This window comes from Heterodontus francisci, chromosome 1 (genome assembly GCF_036365525.1).
Source record: "Heterodontus francisci isolate sHetFra1 chromosome 1, sHetFra1.hap1, whole genome shotgun sequence".
In the NCBI taxonomy this organism is placed as follows: Eukaryota; Metazoa; Chordata; class Chondrichthyes; order Heterodontiformes; family Heterodontidae; genus Heterodontus; species Heterodontus francisci.
The window spans coordinates 228,059,508-228,074,453 of NC_090371.1; the positions used below are offsets into that span (position 1 = coordinate 228,059,508).

Genomic DNA, 14,946 nt, shown 5'->3' on the forward strand with positions numbered 1-14,946 from the left:
CAGCATGGCTTTGTGCATGGGAAATCATGTCTCACGAATTTGATTGAGTTTTTCGAGGAGGTGACCAAGAGGATTGACGAGGGCAGGGTGATGGATGTTGTCTACATGGACTTTAGCAAAGGCCTTTGACAAGGTCCTGCATGGTAGGCTGGTCCAGAAAGTTAGAACACATGGGATCCAGGGTGAGCTAGCAAATTGGATACAAAATTGGCTTGGTGATAGGAGGCAGAGGGTGGTAGTGGAGGGTTGTTTTTCAGATTGGAGGCTGCTGCACAGTGGTGTGCCGCAGGGATCAGTGCTGGGCCCTCTGTTTGTCATATATATTAATGACTAGGATGTGAATGTAAGATTAGTAAGTTTGCAGATGACACCAAAATTGGTGATATAATGGACAGTGAAGAAGGTTGTCTAAGGTTACAACAGGATATAGATCAACTGGGAAAGTGAACAAGGGAGTGGCAAATGGAATTTAATGCAGACAAGTGTGAAGTGATGCATTTTGGGAAGTTAAACCAGGGCAGGACATATACAGCAGGGCCCTGGGGAGTGTTGTTGAGCAGAGAGACCTTGGGGTGCAAGTACATAGTTCCCTGAAAGTGGCAACACAGGTAGACAGGGTGGTGAAGAAGGTGTATGGCATGCTTGCCTTCATTGGCTGAGGCATTGAGTACAAGAGTTGGGACGTCATGTTACAGTTGTACACGACGTTGGTTAGGCTGCATTTGAAGTACTGTGTGCAGTTCTGGTCGCCGCACTACAGGAAAGATGTGATTAAGCTCGAGAGGATGCAGAAAAGATTCAGAAGGATGTTGCCTGGTTTGGAGGGCTTGAGTTATAAAGAGAGATTGGATCGGCTCGATCTGTTTTCCCTGGAGCGAAGGAGGCTGAGAGGGGACATGATAGAGGTATATAAAATTATGAGAGGCATAGATAGGGTAGATAGCCAGAGTCTGTTTCCCATGGTAGGGGTGACTAAAACGAGAGGGCATAGATTTAAGTTGAGAGGGAGGAGGTTTAAAGGGGATCAAAGGGGTAAATTCTTCACACAAAGAATAGTGGGTATCTGGAATGAGCTGCCTGAGGAGGTGGTGGAGGCAGGAGCAGTAGCGACATTTAAGAAGCATCTGGACAGGTACTTGAATGAGCAAGGCAGAGAGGGATATGGAATTAATGCAGGCAGATGGGATTAGTATAGGTAGGCATTATGGTCGGCATGGTCGCGGTGGGCCGAAGGGCCTGTTTCTATGCTGTACAACTCTATGACTGTATGAGAGCTTCTCTCATTCTCCTAAACTCCAGAGAATATAGGCCCAATTTACTCAGCTTCTCATCACAGCACAACCCTCTCATCCCAGGAACCAATCTGAAGTAGCGGAAGCATTATGAAGTATCTCCCTTCACTGCTGTTAGGGATCTCCCAGGCACCCACATGTTCATCACACAAGTCTGTTTGGATTTTGGATATTTAATGCTTTGTTACATGCAAAATGAAAAAAAATAGACTGCAAAAGATAGTGAAAGTGAATTTATGTTAGGTTCAGTCATAGTGATGCACATGTTCAATATGCTTTGGTGCCGTGATTACTCCTTGTGTTCTGTGGACTTCTTGTGGTGCTTGCAATTGTACCTTATCACAAGTGCTCCCCGAAGAAAGAAAACAGAATCAGCAGAGAAAGGCATAGTCAACGGTGTGACATCAGGCCGGTTGTCTTTATTTGTTACTTAGCACATGACAGACTTACACTGGTCTCCTTTGTTGTAGTTACTATTCCCTTAATGTTTTCAGAGATGCACCAACTGTAATTTCTGCAGCGCTACATGATAACTTAGAACCGCTGGGAACAAGATTGGCAATCAGGCATTCCTTTTAGATTAGATTAGATTAGATGAGAGATACAGCACTGAAACAGGCCCTTCGGCCCACCGAGTCTGTGCCGACCATCAACCACCCATTTATACTAATCCTACACTAATCCCATATTCCTACCAAACATCCCCATCTGTCCCTATATTTCCCTACCACCTACCTATACTAGTGACAATTTATAATGGCCAATTTACCTACCAACCTGCAAGTCTTTTGGCTTGTGGGAGGAAACCGGAGCACCCGGAGAAAACCCACGCAGACACAGGGAGAACTTGCAAACTCCACACAGGCAGTGCCCAGAATCGAACCCGGGTCCCTGGAGCTGTGAGGCTGCACTGCTAACCACTGCACCACTGTGCCTTTCTTTCTGATGCCTAAGTTGTTGGGTTATGGAGGTGGTATGAGTTGGGGTGGGGGTCGCGGGGCAGGGTCGGGGGGGGGGTGGAATTTTAACTCTCATTGGGTTTTGGCAGAAAACTGCAGTTTCACTCTCCTACCCACCTGCAACAGTAGGAGGCCGGGAAATTTTAACCAGAACAGGAGAAAATTGGTTGACACAAGACTCTTAGCATTCACAAAATCATATGGCCCATGTCTCCCTGTCATCACACGGTTGAGTGTGGGTGGGGATTCCAGGGACATGGTTCTGGGCAGGGGAGGCCTAAAATTGCCTTGTTGAGCATGAAGGAACATTGCTGTTCCTCACTTCCCAACAAAGGAAAGTAAATTTACTGTCATCATTAGGTCCTGATTGGCGTATCTGAATTAGGATCCTTCTGGCTTTTAATGGGTGACTTGTCCAGAAAAGACTGTTAAATTGGAAATGGCAACTTTTCATTGAGTAAATAACTGGGGCCATTTTAACTGCGCCAGCACCCAGGTATCTGCTAGGTGGGTAGAGTTAAAATCTGCTTCGCTGTTGTTCTGTCATTTTTCTCAACAGATGTTTATTTCATTAACTTTTACAAATCCTATGTGCAGAAGTTGATCGGTTTGATGTAAGTTCGAACATGGCTAATTGTTGTACCTTTTTTCTCTTCAGGTGAACGGAGAATATCATATAAAGCACTGCAGGGGGCTCTCATGATCTACTTTTACAGGTTAGTAAAATCAAAATAGTACAGTGAAAGAGCTGAGTGGTACAGTGGACTAGCGGACTAGCATACTGTTCCTTTATCTCTGAGACCTGTGTTCAAATCCAATCCAGATTGATTCCTTACTGTCACATGCATTGGAAGGGCAATGAGATAGCATTTATAGACTAACTCTGAAAGTTGTGAAAAAACAAACTTTGTCTTTAAAAAATGAGCCTTTATTCCAAAGAGTGAATAATGGTCCAAAATGACCACCTAAGAAAATTGTATTCCAACAGTCTGACAAAGATAAAAGACAAATCTTCAGAGCCAAAAGGCTTGAATGAAACCCATCTTACACCTATCATAAAAACATTCCTGAATTGAATGTCTTCTAAAACAAAGAAAGTGAGAAGTAGCTAAGTCCTGGGCCCTTGTGTGATCACCATGGTGGGAAACCAATGTGTCTCCTAACAGGACCTTAAAACAAAGACAGCCAGAGAGAAAGAGAGAGAGAAAGAGAGAGAGAGAGAGAGAGACTGACCCAGAAGGTGAAGCTACTTGTAACAGCTGATATTCCAGTAAGCCAGAAAGCACCTGCCCTGCCTAAAAAATCTGACATTTACATAATACAGCAGAGAGAGATTTGGAAGTGGCCCACCATATTCAACAAGACCTTCAATCAAGAGAGAAATCTACAGTCGTCTCAGGCCTGCAACTATCTGGAACCTCAGTCTCAAAGTCTTAAGAGAATTCAACAGGTTTATCGGAACCCTTCTCCACCACAAAAACCCACCTACCTCTTTCCATTCTCTATCTGTTTCTTCTTGGGTGTGTTTGTGCGAGTGAATTTGTGCATTAATGAGGTTGTGACAATTTCAGGATAAGGCACATTGATCAATAAACAATTGACTTTCTGTTTCTTAAAACCTACAAGAAAACCTGTTGCTGACTGGTTATTTGAAAAATGAAACACCAAGAGGCTAAACTCTTAATACAGTTGGAACCACTCAAATCACACCACATGGCCATAACATTACTAATGAACCTCCAGCAGGTAATGTATGGAAAATCACAGGCTACAGGCTTACATTTCCCTCTATGAACTTTAGTGAGTGCAGCTCACCCTTCGAAGGGCTGGAGCATGCAATTGGTCAGATGGCTGATTGCAAAATGAGTTTGAACATCCAAAATGAACACTGACTGCAACAAACTACCCATAGGTCCACACAAGTTGACAATCTCAGTATGCTAGCATTTTTGGAAATGTCAGAGTAGTACAGTAGAAGTACCAATCTGAAATTGAGATTCATAAAAACAATAGGCGTTCGATTGTACACTGGGGTTCAGTTGTCCACTGGGGTTCTCCCGATCTCTCGCTGTAACTTCAGTGGAAACTTCTGTGAACTAGCATTATTGTCCATTTATGCTGTTTTGCCAGAACTTCTGCCAAAGTTACAATGAGAGATTTGGAGAACCCCTGTTTAATGTTTACCCTTATATGAGGTAGTAAAGAGTTTTACTTTGCATCTGTGCTTGAATATGGCCTTATGTTACGTTAATTTGGGAATTGATATGGGGTGCCCAAAGTGGAAAGGAGTTCTATTCTTCAGAATTGACATCACTCTGAGGAACACTATATTTGCCTTTGTGTAAAGATAAAATGACACAATATGGGTGAGTGTGCTTAAATGCTTGCAACTTGCCACATATCAAGTTCACCCAAGATACCATGGAGGTTAGACACATCTTCATAGGTAGGAAAGGAACACTGAAGGATGACTTACCTCTGGTGATTGTCACACACTCACAGTGAGACAGAGACTATTTTGTGGGAGTGACTTTCAACTTGGGCGGGGTTGTATAATGATTGGCTGATCTGATACAACCAGTTTTCTACCCTTGCCAAAGTTGAATGTTAACCCTGTATATATATGTACTAAGGAAAAATTGGTATTTGAAACAGAGGAAGATAGATGTCTGTGGGAAGAGAGTGGGGCAGTGAGATTCATTTTGGATTGCTCTACCAAAGAACCAACTGAAACACAATGATCCAAATGGCCTCCTCCTGCACTATAAATCTCAATAATTCTGTGCGAAGCACAAGAGTTTCATGCAGATGTCATAGGGAGTTGGAGATTGGTTGTTTACCCAGTGTTTTATCAAGAGATGATGCATGGCCTCAGAGGACCAAAAGAGAAAGGAGAAATTGCAATACTTTAAAATGGAGACAGAGTCCTAGAGTCATTTATGGCACAGAAGGAAGCCATTCAGCCCACCATGTCTATGCTGGCTCTCTGTAGAGCAATCCAGTCACAGTCCCATTCCCCTACTCTATCCCTGTAGATCTAAAAGCCTATTTCCTTCAAGTGTGCATCCAGTTTCCTTTTGAAATCGTTGAAATCACCCTCATAGGTGTGAGTTCTAGGTCATTGCCACATGTGGAATAAAAAAAGTTCGTCCTCACGTTCCCCCTGCATATCTTGCCCAAATCCTTCAATCTCTGTCCCCTGATCCTTCTTACATCAGTTAATGGGAACAGCTTTTCTTTGTCTACCCTATCCAAACCTGTCAGAATCCTGTACACCTCTATCAAATCTTTCTGCAATATCTTTTGCTTCAAGGAGAACAACCCCAGCTTCTCCAACCTAACCTAGTAGCTAAAATCCCTCAGCCCTGGAAACATTCTGTTAAATCTATTTGGCACCCTCTCAAGGACCTTCATATTCTTCCTAAATTGGGGTGACCAAAATTGGACGCAATACTCGAGTTGTGGCCTACCAGAACTTCATAATGGTTCAGCATGACATCCCTGCTTTTGTACTTAATACCTCTATTCATGAAACCAAAAATCCCATAGGCTTTGCTGACAACTCTCAATATGTCCTGCCACCTTCAACGATCAATGCATATGCACCCCCAGGTCCCTCTGTCCCTGCACACTCTAGAACTGCGCCATTAAGACTATATGGCCTCTCCCCATCCCTTCTGCCAAAATGTATCACCTCACATTTCTCTGTATTAAATTCAATTTTCCACTTGTCTGCCCATTCTACTAGCCTATCTATGTCCTGCTGCAGTCAATTTGTATCATCCTGTTTGTCACTCCTCCAAGTTTGGTATCATAAGCAAATTTTGAAATGTTACTCTCTATTCCAATATCCAAGTCATCTATATGTATCAAAAAAAGCAGTGATTCTAGCACTAACCCTTTGGGAACACCATTGTCTACCATCCTCCAGTCTGACAAATAACAACTTACCATGACTCATAGTTTTCTGTCAATAAGCCAATTTTGTTTTTATCCAAGTTGACACTGACCCACCTGTTCCATCAGCCTCAATTTTGTTAACCAGCCTTTTATGTGGTATTTTGTGAAATACTTTCTTAAAATCTAAATAGGCAACATCCATTGCATTCCCTTCATCAATGTTCTCTGTTATGTCATCAAAAAATTCAATGAGATTAGTCAGGCATTATTTCTCTTTTACAAATCCATGCTGACTGTCCCTTTTTAGCTCAAATCTTTCCAAGTGCATGTTGATTTTTTCCCCGATTGATAGTTTCTAAAACCTTACCCACTACTGATGTTAAACCGACTGGTCTGTAGTTAATAGGACTGTACTTACACCATTCTTGAATAAGGATTTGCCACTCTCCAATATTCTGGCACCTCCCTGGTATCTAGGGAAGACTGGAAGATTATGGTAAGCCCTTCTGCTATTTCCACCCCCACTTCCTTTAGCAACTTGTATGCAAGCCAGCTGGACCAGGTGACATCCACTTTAAGCATAGCCAACCATTCCAGTACCTCCTGGCTTTCAATTTTCACCCTATCCATTACCTCTACCATTTCTGTTTCTATCGATATTTTCTCAGCATCCTCTTCCTTTGTCAACACAGATACAAAACACTCATTCAGTGTTCTTGCCTTAGTTCTCTAAGCATATATTACCCTCTTTGTCCCGAATAGGCTCCACCCTACCTCTTACTACCCCTTTACTATTTACATGTCAGTAGAATATTTTTGGGTTTCCTTTTATGTTGACTGCCATTCTATTCTCATATTCTCTTTGCCAGTCTTATTTTCATCTGCACTTCCCCTCTCAAGTTATTGTATTTGACCTGGTTCTCACTTGAAGAATTCACCTGACATGCATCATACACCCTTTTTTTGTTTCATCGTATTCTTCATCTCCCTCATCATCCAAGGAGCCCTGGCCTTTGCCCTTGTTGGAATGTACCTAACCTGTACTGGAAGCATCGCCTCCTTAAAGATCACCCATTGTTCTGTTACAAATTTTACTGATCATCTTTGGCTCCATTTTACTCTGGCTGGATCCTTTCTCATCCCATTGAAATTAGCCCTCTTCAAATTTAGAAGTTCTATTTTAGGTTGTTCCTTGTTCTAATTTAAATCTTATGATATAATAATCACTCTTAGCCAAGTGTTCCCCCACAGACACTTGGTCAACTTGGCCTATCTCATTCCCCAGCACCCGATCTAACAATGCCTTCTTCCTAGTTGGACCGAGAACATACTGGTCAAGGAAGTTCTCTTGAACACATTTCAGAAATTCCTCCTGCTCCTTACCCTTTACTCTAATACTATCCCAATGGATATTTGGGTAATTAAAGTCCCCCAGTATCACCACTCTATAGTTCTTGCATATCTTTCTGATTTTCCTGCAGATTTGCTTCACTGTCTCTCTTTCACTATTTGGATGCCAATAGAACACCCCAGTAGTGTGATTATCCCCTTTTTGCTTCTCAACTCCAACCAAATGGATTCTCTCTTTGCCCTCTCAAGGACATCCATTCTATCCAACACCACAATGTCTTCCCTAATCTGTACTGCCACCCCACCTCCCTTTCTTCCTTCCCTATCTTTTCTGAGCACTTTGTATTCTTGAATATTAATCACACAGTCCTCATTATTTTTAAGCCATGTTTCCATTATTGCTGCTATACCATATACCCACACGGATATTTTTTCATGTAGCTCACCTATTTACAACACTTTGTGTGTTTACACATGCACATTGTAAACCTGATTTTTCATTCCTTGTAGTGCTTCTTAGTCTGTTGCTAACTAATATGGTACTACTCCCTTCTCCATTACTATCCACTTTGTGCACCTTATTCCTGTTTTCTACTTCTATACGATGTTGCCCATCCCCCTGCCAGTTTAAATCTTCCCCAACAACACTTGTAACCTCCATGCAAGGACATTGGCACCTGTCATGTTGAGGTGCAACCCATCTCTTTTGAATAGGTGCCTCCTTCCCTAGATCTGGTCCCAATACTCCAAGAGGTGAGGTGAGAGTGACTGCCCTTGACATCAAGGCAGCATTTGAGCAAGTATGGCATCAAGGAGCCCTAACAAAACTGGAGTCAATGGGAATCCTCTCCGCTGGTTGGAGTCATACCTAGCACAAAGGAAGATGGTTGTGGTTTTTTTATTTTTAGAGATACAGCACTGAAACAGGCCCTTCGGCCCACCGAGTCTGTGCCGACCAACAACCACCCATTTATACTAACCCAACAGTAATCCCATATTCCCTACCACCTACCTACACTAAGGGCAATTTATAATGGCCAATTTACATATCAACCTGAAAGTCTTTGGCTGTGGGAGGAAACCGGAGCACCCAACGAAAACCCACGCGGTCACAGGGAGAACTTGCAAACTCTGCACAGGCAGTACCCAGAATTGAACCAGGGTCCCTGGAGCTTTGAGGCTGCAGTGCTAACCACTGCGCCACTGTGGCGCCTTTCGTTGTTGGAGGTCAATCATCTGAGCTCCAAGACATCACTGCAGGAGTTCCTCAGGGTTGTGTCCTAGGCCCAACCATCTTCAGCTGCTTCATCAATGACCTTCCTTCAAACATAAAGTCAGAAGTGGGGATGTTCGCCGATGATTGCACAATGTTCAGCACCATTCGCGACTCCTCAGATACTGAAGCAGTCCGTGTAGAAATGCAGCAAGACCTGGACAATATCCAGGTTTGGGCTGATAAATGGCAAGTAACGTTAACACAACACAAGGGCCAGACAATGACCATCTCCTACAAGAGAGAATCGAACCATCTCCCCTTGACATTCAATGGCATTACGATCGCTGAATCCCCCACTATCAACAACCTAGGGGCTACCATTGACCAGAAACTGAACTGGAGTAGCCATATAAATACCATGGCTACAAGAGCAGGTAAGAGGCTAGGAATCCTGTGGCGAGTAACTCATCTCCTGACACCCCAAAGCCTGTCCACGATCTATAAAGCAAAAGTCAGGAGTGTGATGGAATATCCTCCACTTGCCTGGATGGGTGCAGCTCCAACAACACTCAAGAATCTCGACATCATCCAGGAGAAAGCAGCCTATTTGATTGGCACCCCATCCACAACATTCACTGCCTCCACCACCGACGCACAGTGGCAGCAGTGTGTACCATCTACAAGATGCACTGCAGCAACACACCAAAGCTCCTTAAACAGCACCTTCCAAACCCGCGACCTCTACCAACTAAAAGGACAAGGGCAGCAAATGCATGGGAACATCACCACCTGCAAGTTCCCGTCCAAGCTACACACCATCCTGACTTAGAACTATATTGCCATTCCTTCACTGTCGCTGGGTCAAAATCCTGGAACTCCCTTCCTAACAGCACTGTGGGTGTACCTACCTCACATGGACTGCAGCGGTTCGAGAAGGCAGCTCACCTCCAGCTTCTCAAGGTCAAGTAGCGATGGGCAATAAATGCTGGCCTAGCCAACGATGCCCACATCCCATGAATGAATAAAAAAAAAATGATGTTCTCCCTCCTGCATCATACCGCAAGCCATGCATTGATCCTCCCTAATTTTCTATTTCTACTCGTTAGCGCATGGCACTGGGAGTAATCCAGAGATTACTACCTTTTGAAATCTTACTTTTTAACTTCCTCCCTAGCTGCTGAAAATCTGACCATTGGACCTCAATACCTGCCCTCCTTTGTACTGACATGTACCACAACTTCTGGTTCAGTCACTTCATCCTGCAGAATATTCTTCACCTTCCCCTTGATATCGTTTGCTTTGGCTTCAGGGAGGTAACACACCATGCAGCATTCATGATGACATTTAAATCCTGCCTGTTCCCTAACCTATGGAATCTCCTATGTAACGACTGTATTTCTAAACTCCCTTGCCCATTGGTGCCATGATCTGGACTGCACTCCTTCAAGATGTCATCACTCCCAGCAGTCTCCAAAGCTGAGTACCAGTTTGAAAGTGGCACACTCCCCGAAAACTCCTGCACTTCCTGCCTCTTCCAATTCTCCCAGATGGCCACCCATCTACTATCCTGAACTCTCACTGCCTGTGGGTGGGCCACCTCCTGGAATAGAGTCATAGAGTCACAGAGTTATACTGCAGAGAAACAGCCCCTTTGGCCCATTGTGTCCATGCACCTATCCATCAAGCACCTATCTATTCAAATCCCATTTTCCAGCACATGGCCCACAGCCTTGTGTGCTATGGCGTTTCAAGTGCTCATCTAAATACTTCTCAAATGTTGTGAGGGTATCTGCCTCTACCACCCCTTCAGGCAGTGTGTTCCAGATTCCAACCACTGTCTGGGTGAAAAAATATTTCCTCAAGTCGCCGTAAAGCTCCCACCCCTGACCTTAAATCTGTGCCCACTGGTTATTGACACCTCCGCTAAGGGAAAAAGTTTCTTCCTATCTACCCTATGCCCCTCATAATTTTGTATACCTCAATCAGGTCCCCCCCTCAGCCTTCTCTGCTCTAAGGAAAACAACCCTAGCCTATCCAGTCTCCCTTCATAGCTGAAATGCTCCATCCCAGGCAACATCCTGGTGAATCTCCTCTGCAGCCTCTCCAGTGCAATCACATCCTTCCTATAGTACGGCGACCAGAAATGTACACAGTACTCCAACTGTGGCCTAACTAGCGTTTTATACAGCTCCATCATAACATCCCTGCTTTGACATTCTATTCCTCGGCTTATAAAGGCAAGTATCCTAATACCTTCCTAACCAACTTATCTACCTGTGCTGCTGCCTTTAGTGATCTATGGACAAATACACTAAGGTCCCTCTGACCCTCTGTACTTCCTAGGGTCCTACCATCCATTGTATCTTTCCTTGCCTTGTTAATCCTCCCAAAATGCATCACCTCACACTTCTCAGGATTAAATTCCATTTGCCACTGCTCAGCCCATCTTACCAGCCCATCTATATCGTCCTGTAATCTAAAGCTTTCCTCCTCACTATTTATGACGCCACCAATTTTCGTGTCATCTGCAAACTTACTGATCATACCTCCAATATTCACGTCTACATCATTAATGTACACTAGAAACAGCAAGGGTCCCAGCACCGATCCCTATGGTACACTACTGGTCACAGGCTTCCAATCGCAAAAACAACCCTCGACCATCACCCTCTGCCTCCTGCCTCTAAGCCAATTTTGGATCCAATTTGCCAAATTGCCCTGGATCCCATGGGCTCTTCTTACCTTCTTGACCAATCTCCCATGTGGGATGTTATCAAAAGCCTTACTGAAGCCCATGTAGACTGCATCAGCTGCTTTACCCTCATCTACACACCTAGTCACCTCCTTGAAAAATTCAATCAATTTTGTTAGACACGATCTCCCGCTGACAAAGCCATGCTGACTATCCATGAATAATCCCTGCCTCTCCAAGTGGAGATTAATCCCATCCCTCAGAAATGTTTCCATTCGTTTCCTAACACTGATGTTAGGCTCACTGGCCTGTAATTACCTGGTTTATCCTTACTACCCTTCTTGAATAATGATACCACATTTTCTGTCCTCCTGTCCTCTGGCACTTCTCCTGTGGCCAGAGAGTATTTGAAAATTTGTGTCAAAGCCCCTGCAATCTCCTCCCTTGCCTCACATAACAGCCTGGGATACATCTCATCTGGGGCTGGGGATTTATCCACTTTTAAGCCCATGAAAACCGCTAATACCTCCTCCCTTTCAATGCTAATTTGTTCAAGTATATCACAATCCCCCTCCCTGATCTATGCACCTACATCGTCCTTCTCCATAGTGGACACTGATGAAAAGTAATCATTCAATACCTCACCTGCATCCTCTGGCACCACACAAAGATTGCCAGTTTGGTCCATAATGGGCCCTGTTCTTTCCCTGGTTATCCTGCTGCCTTTAATATACTTACAAAATACCTCGGGATTTTCCTTTATCTTGCCCCCCTTCGCTCTGCTAATTACTTTTTTAAGTACCCCCCTACACTTTCTATACCCTTCTGGGCCTCTGCTGTTTTCAGCCCTCTGAATCTGCCATTAGCCTCCTTTTTTTTCTCTTATCCAATCCTCTATATCCCTTGACATTCAGGGTTCCTGGACTTGTTGGTCCTGTCCTTCACCTTTACAGGAACATGTTGGCCCTGAACTCTCACTATTTCCATTTTGAATGACTCCCGCTGGTCTGATTTAGACTTTCCTACAAGTAGCTGTTCCCAGTCCACTTTGGCCAGTTCCTGTTTTATCATATTGAAATCGGGCTTCCCCCACTTCAGTACCTTTATTTCCGGTCCATCTTTGTCCTTTTCCATAACTACAGTTATGGTCACTATCCCCGAAATGACCCCCACTGACACTTCTACCACTTGTCCAGCTTCATTCCCTAAGATTAGGTCCAGTATCGCTCCTTCTCTTGTCAGACTTTTAAGTGCTGGCTCGGAAAGCTCTCCTGGATGTACGTTAAGAATTCCACCCCCTTTCGCACTAAGACTATCCCCGTTAATATTGGGGAAGTTGAAATCCCCTACTATTATTACCCTATTATTTTTACACCTCTCTGAGATTTGCCTATATATCTGATCCTCTATCTCTCCCGCGGCACAGTGGCGCAGTGGTTAGCACCGCAGCCTCACAGCTCCAGGGACCCGGGTTCGATTCCTGGTACTGCCTGTGTGGAGTTTGCAAGTTCTCCCTGTGTCTGCGTGGGTTTCCTCCGGGTGCTCCGGTTTCCTCCCACAAGCCAAAAGACTTGCAGGTTGATAGGTAAATTGGCCATTATAAATTGTCACTAGTATAGGTAGGTGGTAGGGAAATATAGGAACAGGTGGGGATGTTTGGTAGGAATATGGGATTAGTGTAGGATTAGTATAAATGGGTGGTTGATGTTCGGCACAGACACGGGTGGGCCGAAGGGGCTGTTTCAGTGCTGTATCTCTAAAAAAATCCCTGACTGGTTGGAGGCCTGTAGTACACTCCCAGCAAAGTGATTGCCCCCTTTTTGCTTTTAAATTCTTCCATATGGCCTCATTTGAGGAACCTTCTAAGATATCATCCCTCCTTACTGCAGTAATTGACTTCTTGATCAATAGTGCAATGCCACCTCCTCTTTTACACCACCACCCCACATCGTCACGCCTGAAGATTCTATACCCTGGAATATTGAGCTGCCAGTCCTGCCCTTCCCTCAACCATGTCTCTGTGATAGCAATAATATCATATTCCCATTTGTTAATCAACACCCTCAATTCATCTGCCTGACTTGTAAGATTCCTTGCATTAAAATAGATGCAATCCAGCCTTGCATTATTCGCTTGTACCTTAACAGGTTTATATTTGCTCTGCCTTCCAGAGTGACTTAGTTTCTCTTCTATATTTGGCTGTGCATCACGCCCTACTGTACCTCCACTCTGTAAACGTCCCAGCAAGGATGTTGGTCCCGTTCCGGTTCAGGTGTAACCCATCCGACTTGTAGAGGTCCCACCTTCGCCAGAAAAAGACCCAATGATCCAGGAAAATAAAGCCCTCCCTCCTGCACCATCTCTTCAGCCACGCATTCATCCGCTGTATCCGCCTATTCCTGAACTCACTAGCACTTGGCACCTGGAGTAATCCAGAGATTACAACCTTTGAGATCCTGCTTTTTAATCTGCTTCCTAGCTCCCTAAATACTTGTTGCAATACCTCATCCCTTTTTCTACCTATTTCCACCAATGTGAATCACGACCTCTGACTGTTCACCCTCCCCCTTCAGAATGTCCTGCAGCCGTTCCGTGACATCCTTGACCTTACCAGCAGGGAGGCAACATACCATCTTGGAGTCACATTTGCGGCTACCGAAATGCCTATCTGTATCCCTAACGATAGAATCCCCTATCACTATAGCTCTCCCACTCTTTTTACTTCCCTCCTGTGCAGCTGAGCCACCCGTGGTGCTACAGACTTGTCTCTTGCTGCATTCCCCTGAAAAGCCATCTCCCTCAACAGTATCCAAAGCGGAAAATCTGTTAGAGTGGAACCCAGGGGACTCCTGCACTACCTGCTTAGTTCTTCTACTCTGCCTGGTGGTCTCCCATTCCCTTTCTGCCTGAGCAGTCTTTAGCTGAGGTGTGACCACCTCCCTGTACTTGCTATCCATGATGATCTCAGCTTCGCGGATTCTCACTGTGTCCCCAGCCACCGCTCCAGATCCGAAATGCAGATTTCGAATAGCTGCAGCTGGAGACACCTGCTGCACACGTGTTCAACCTGGACACTGGAAGTGTCCCTGACTTCCCACATTGCACAGGAGCAGCACTGCATACTGCCGAAATGCCCTGCTATTACTTACACTTAGTTTACCCTTAAATTACTCAAAAATTAGAGATTATTTAAACTAGGGACCTTGATTCCCTAAAAAAACACTAATTACAATATTAAAAAACTGCAGACGTTACCTATCTCTTTACTTTAGTTAGAAACCCAGCTGTTTAGAGTTATTCCCTAACAGCGATTACTCACCAACCACTCACCTTGCAGCTTTCCTGTGACGTCACTGTTCCCTGTGTTTTCGATCTCTCGCTCTCTTTCTCCCGGTCTCTTTATGCTCCAGCTCTGCCCTCACTGTTTCTCACTCTCTGAGTGAACTCTCATTCTCTCTCCCAGTCTCTTTATGCTCTGACTCCGCTCTCTCTGTTTCCCACTCTCTGAGTGAACTCTCACTCTGTCTCCCGGTCTCC

The 14,946-nt window shown here is 44.5% G+C and overlaps 1 protein-coding gene across 1 annotated transcript in view; it reads left to right on the plus strand.

The window, feature by feature from the left end:
• LOC137375211 (tryptophan 2,3-dioxygenase-like) overlaps positions 1–14,946 on the plus strand; it is a 135,932-nt gene that overhangs the window by 86,331 nt on the left and 34,655 nt on the right. Inside the window, exon 9 of the mRNA XM_068042023.1 lies at positions 2,910–2,967. Coding sequence (XP_067898124.1) covers positions 2,910–2,967 — 58 coding nt within the window. The remainder of the gene's footprint in view (positions 1–2,909; positions 2,968–14,946) is intronic.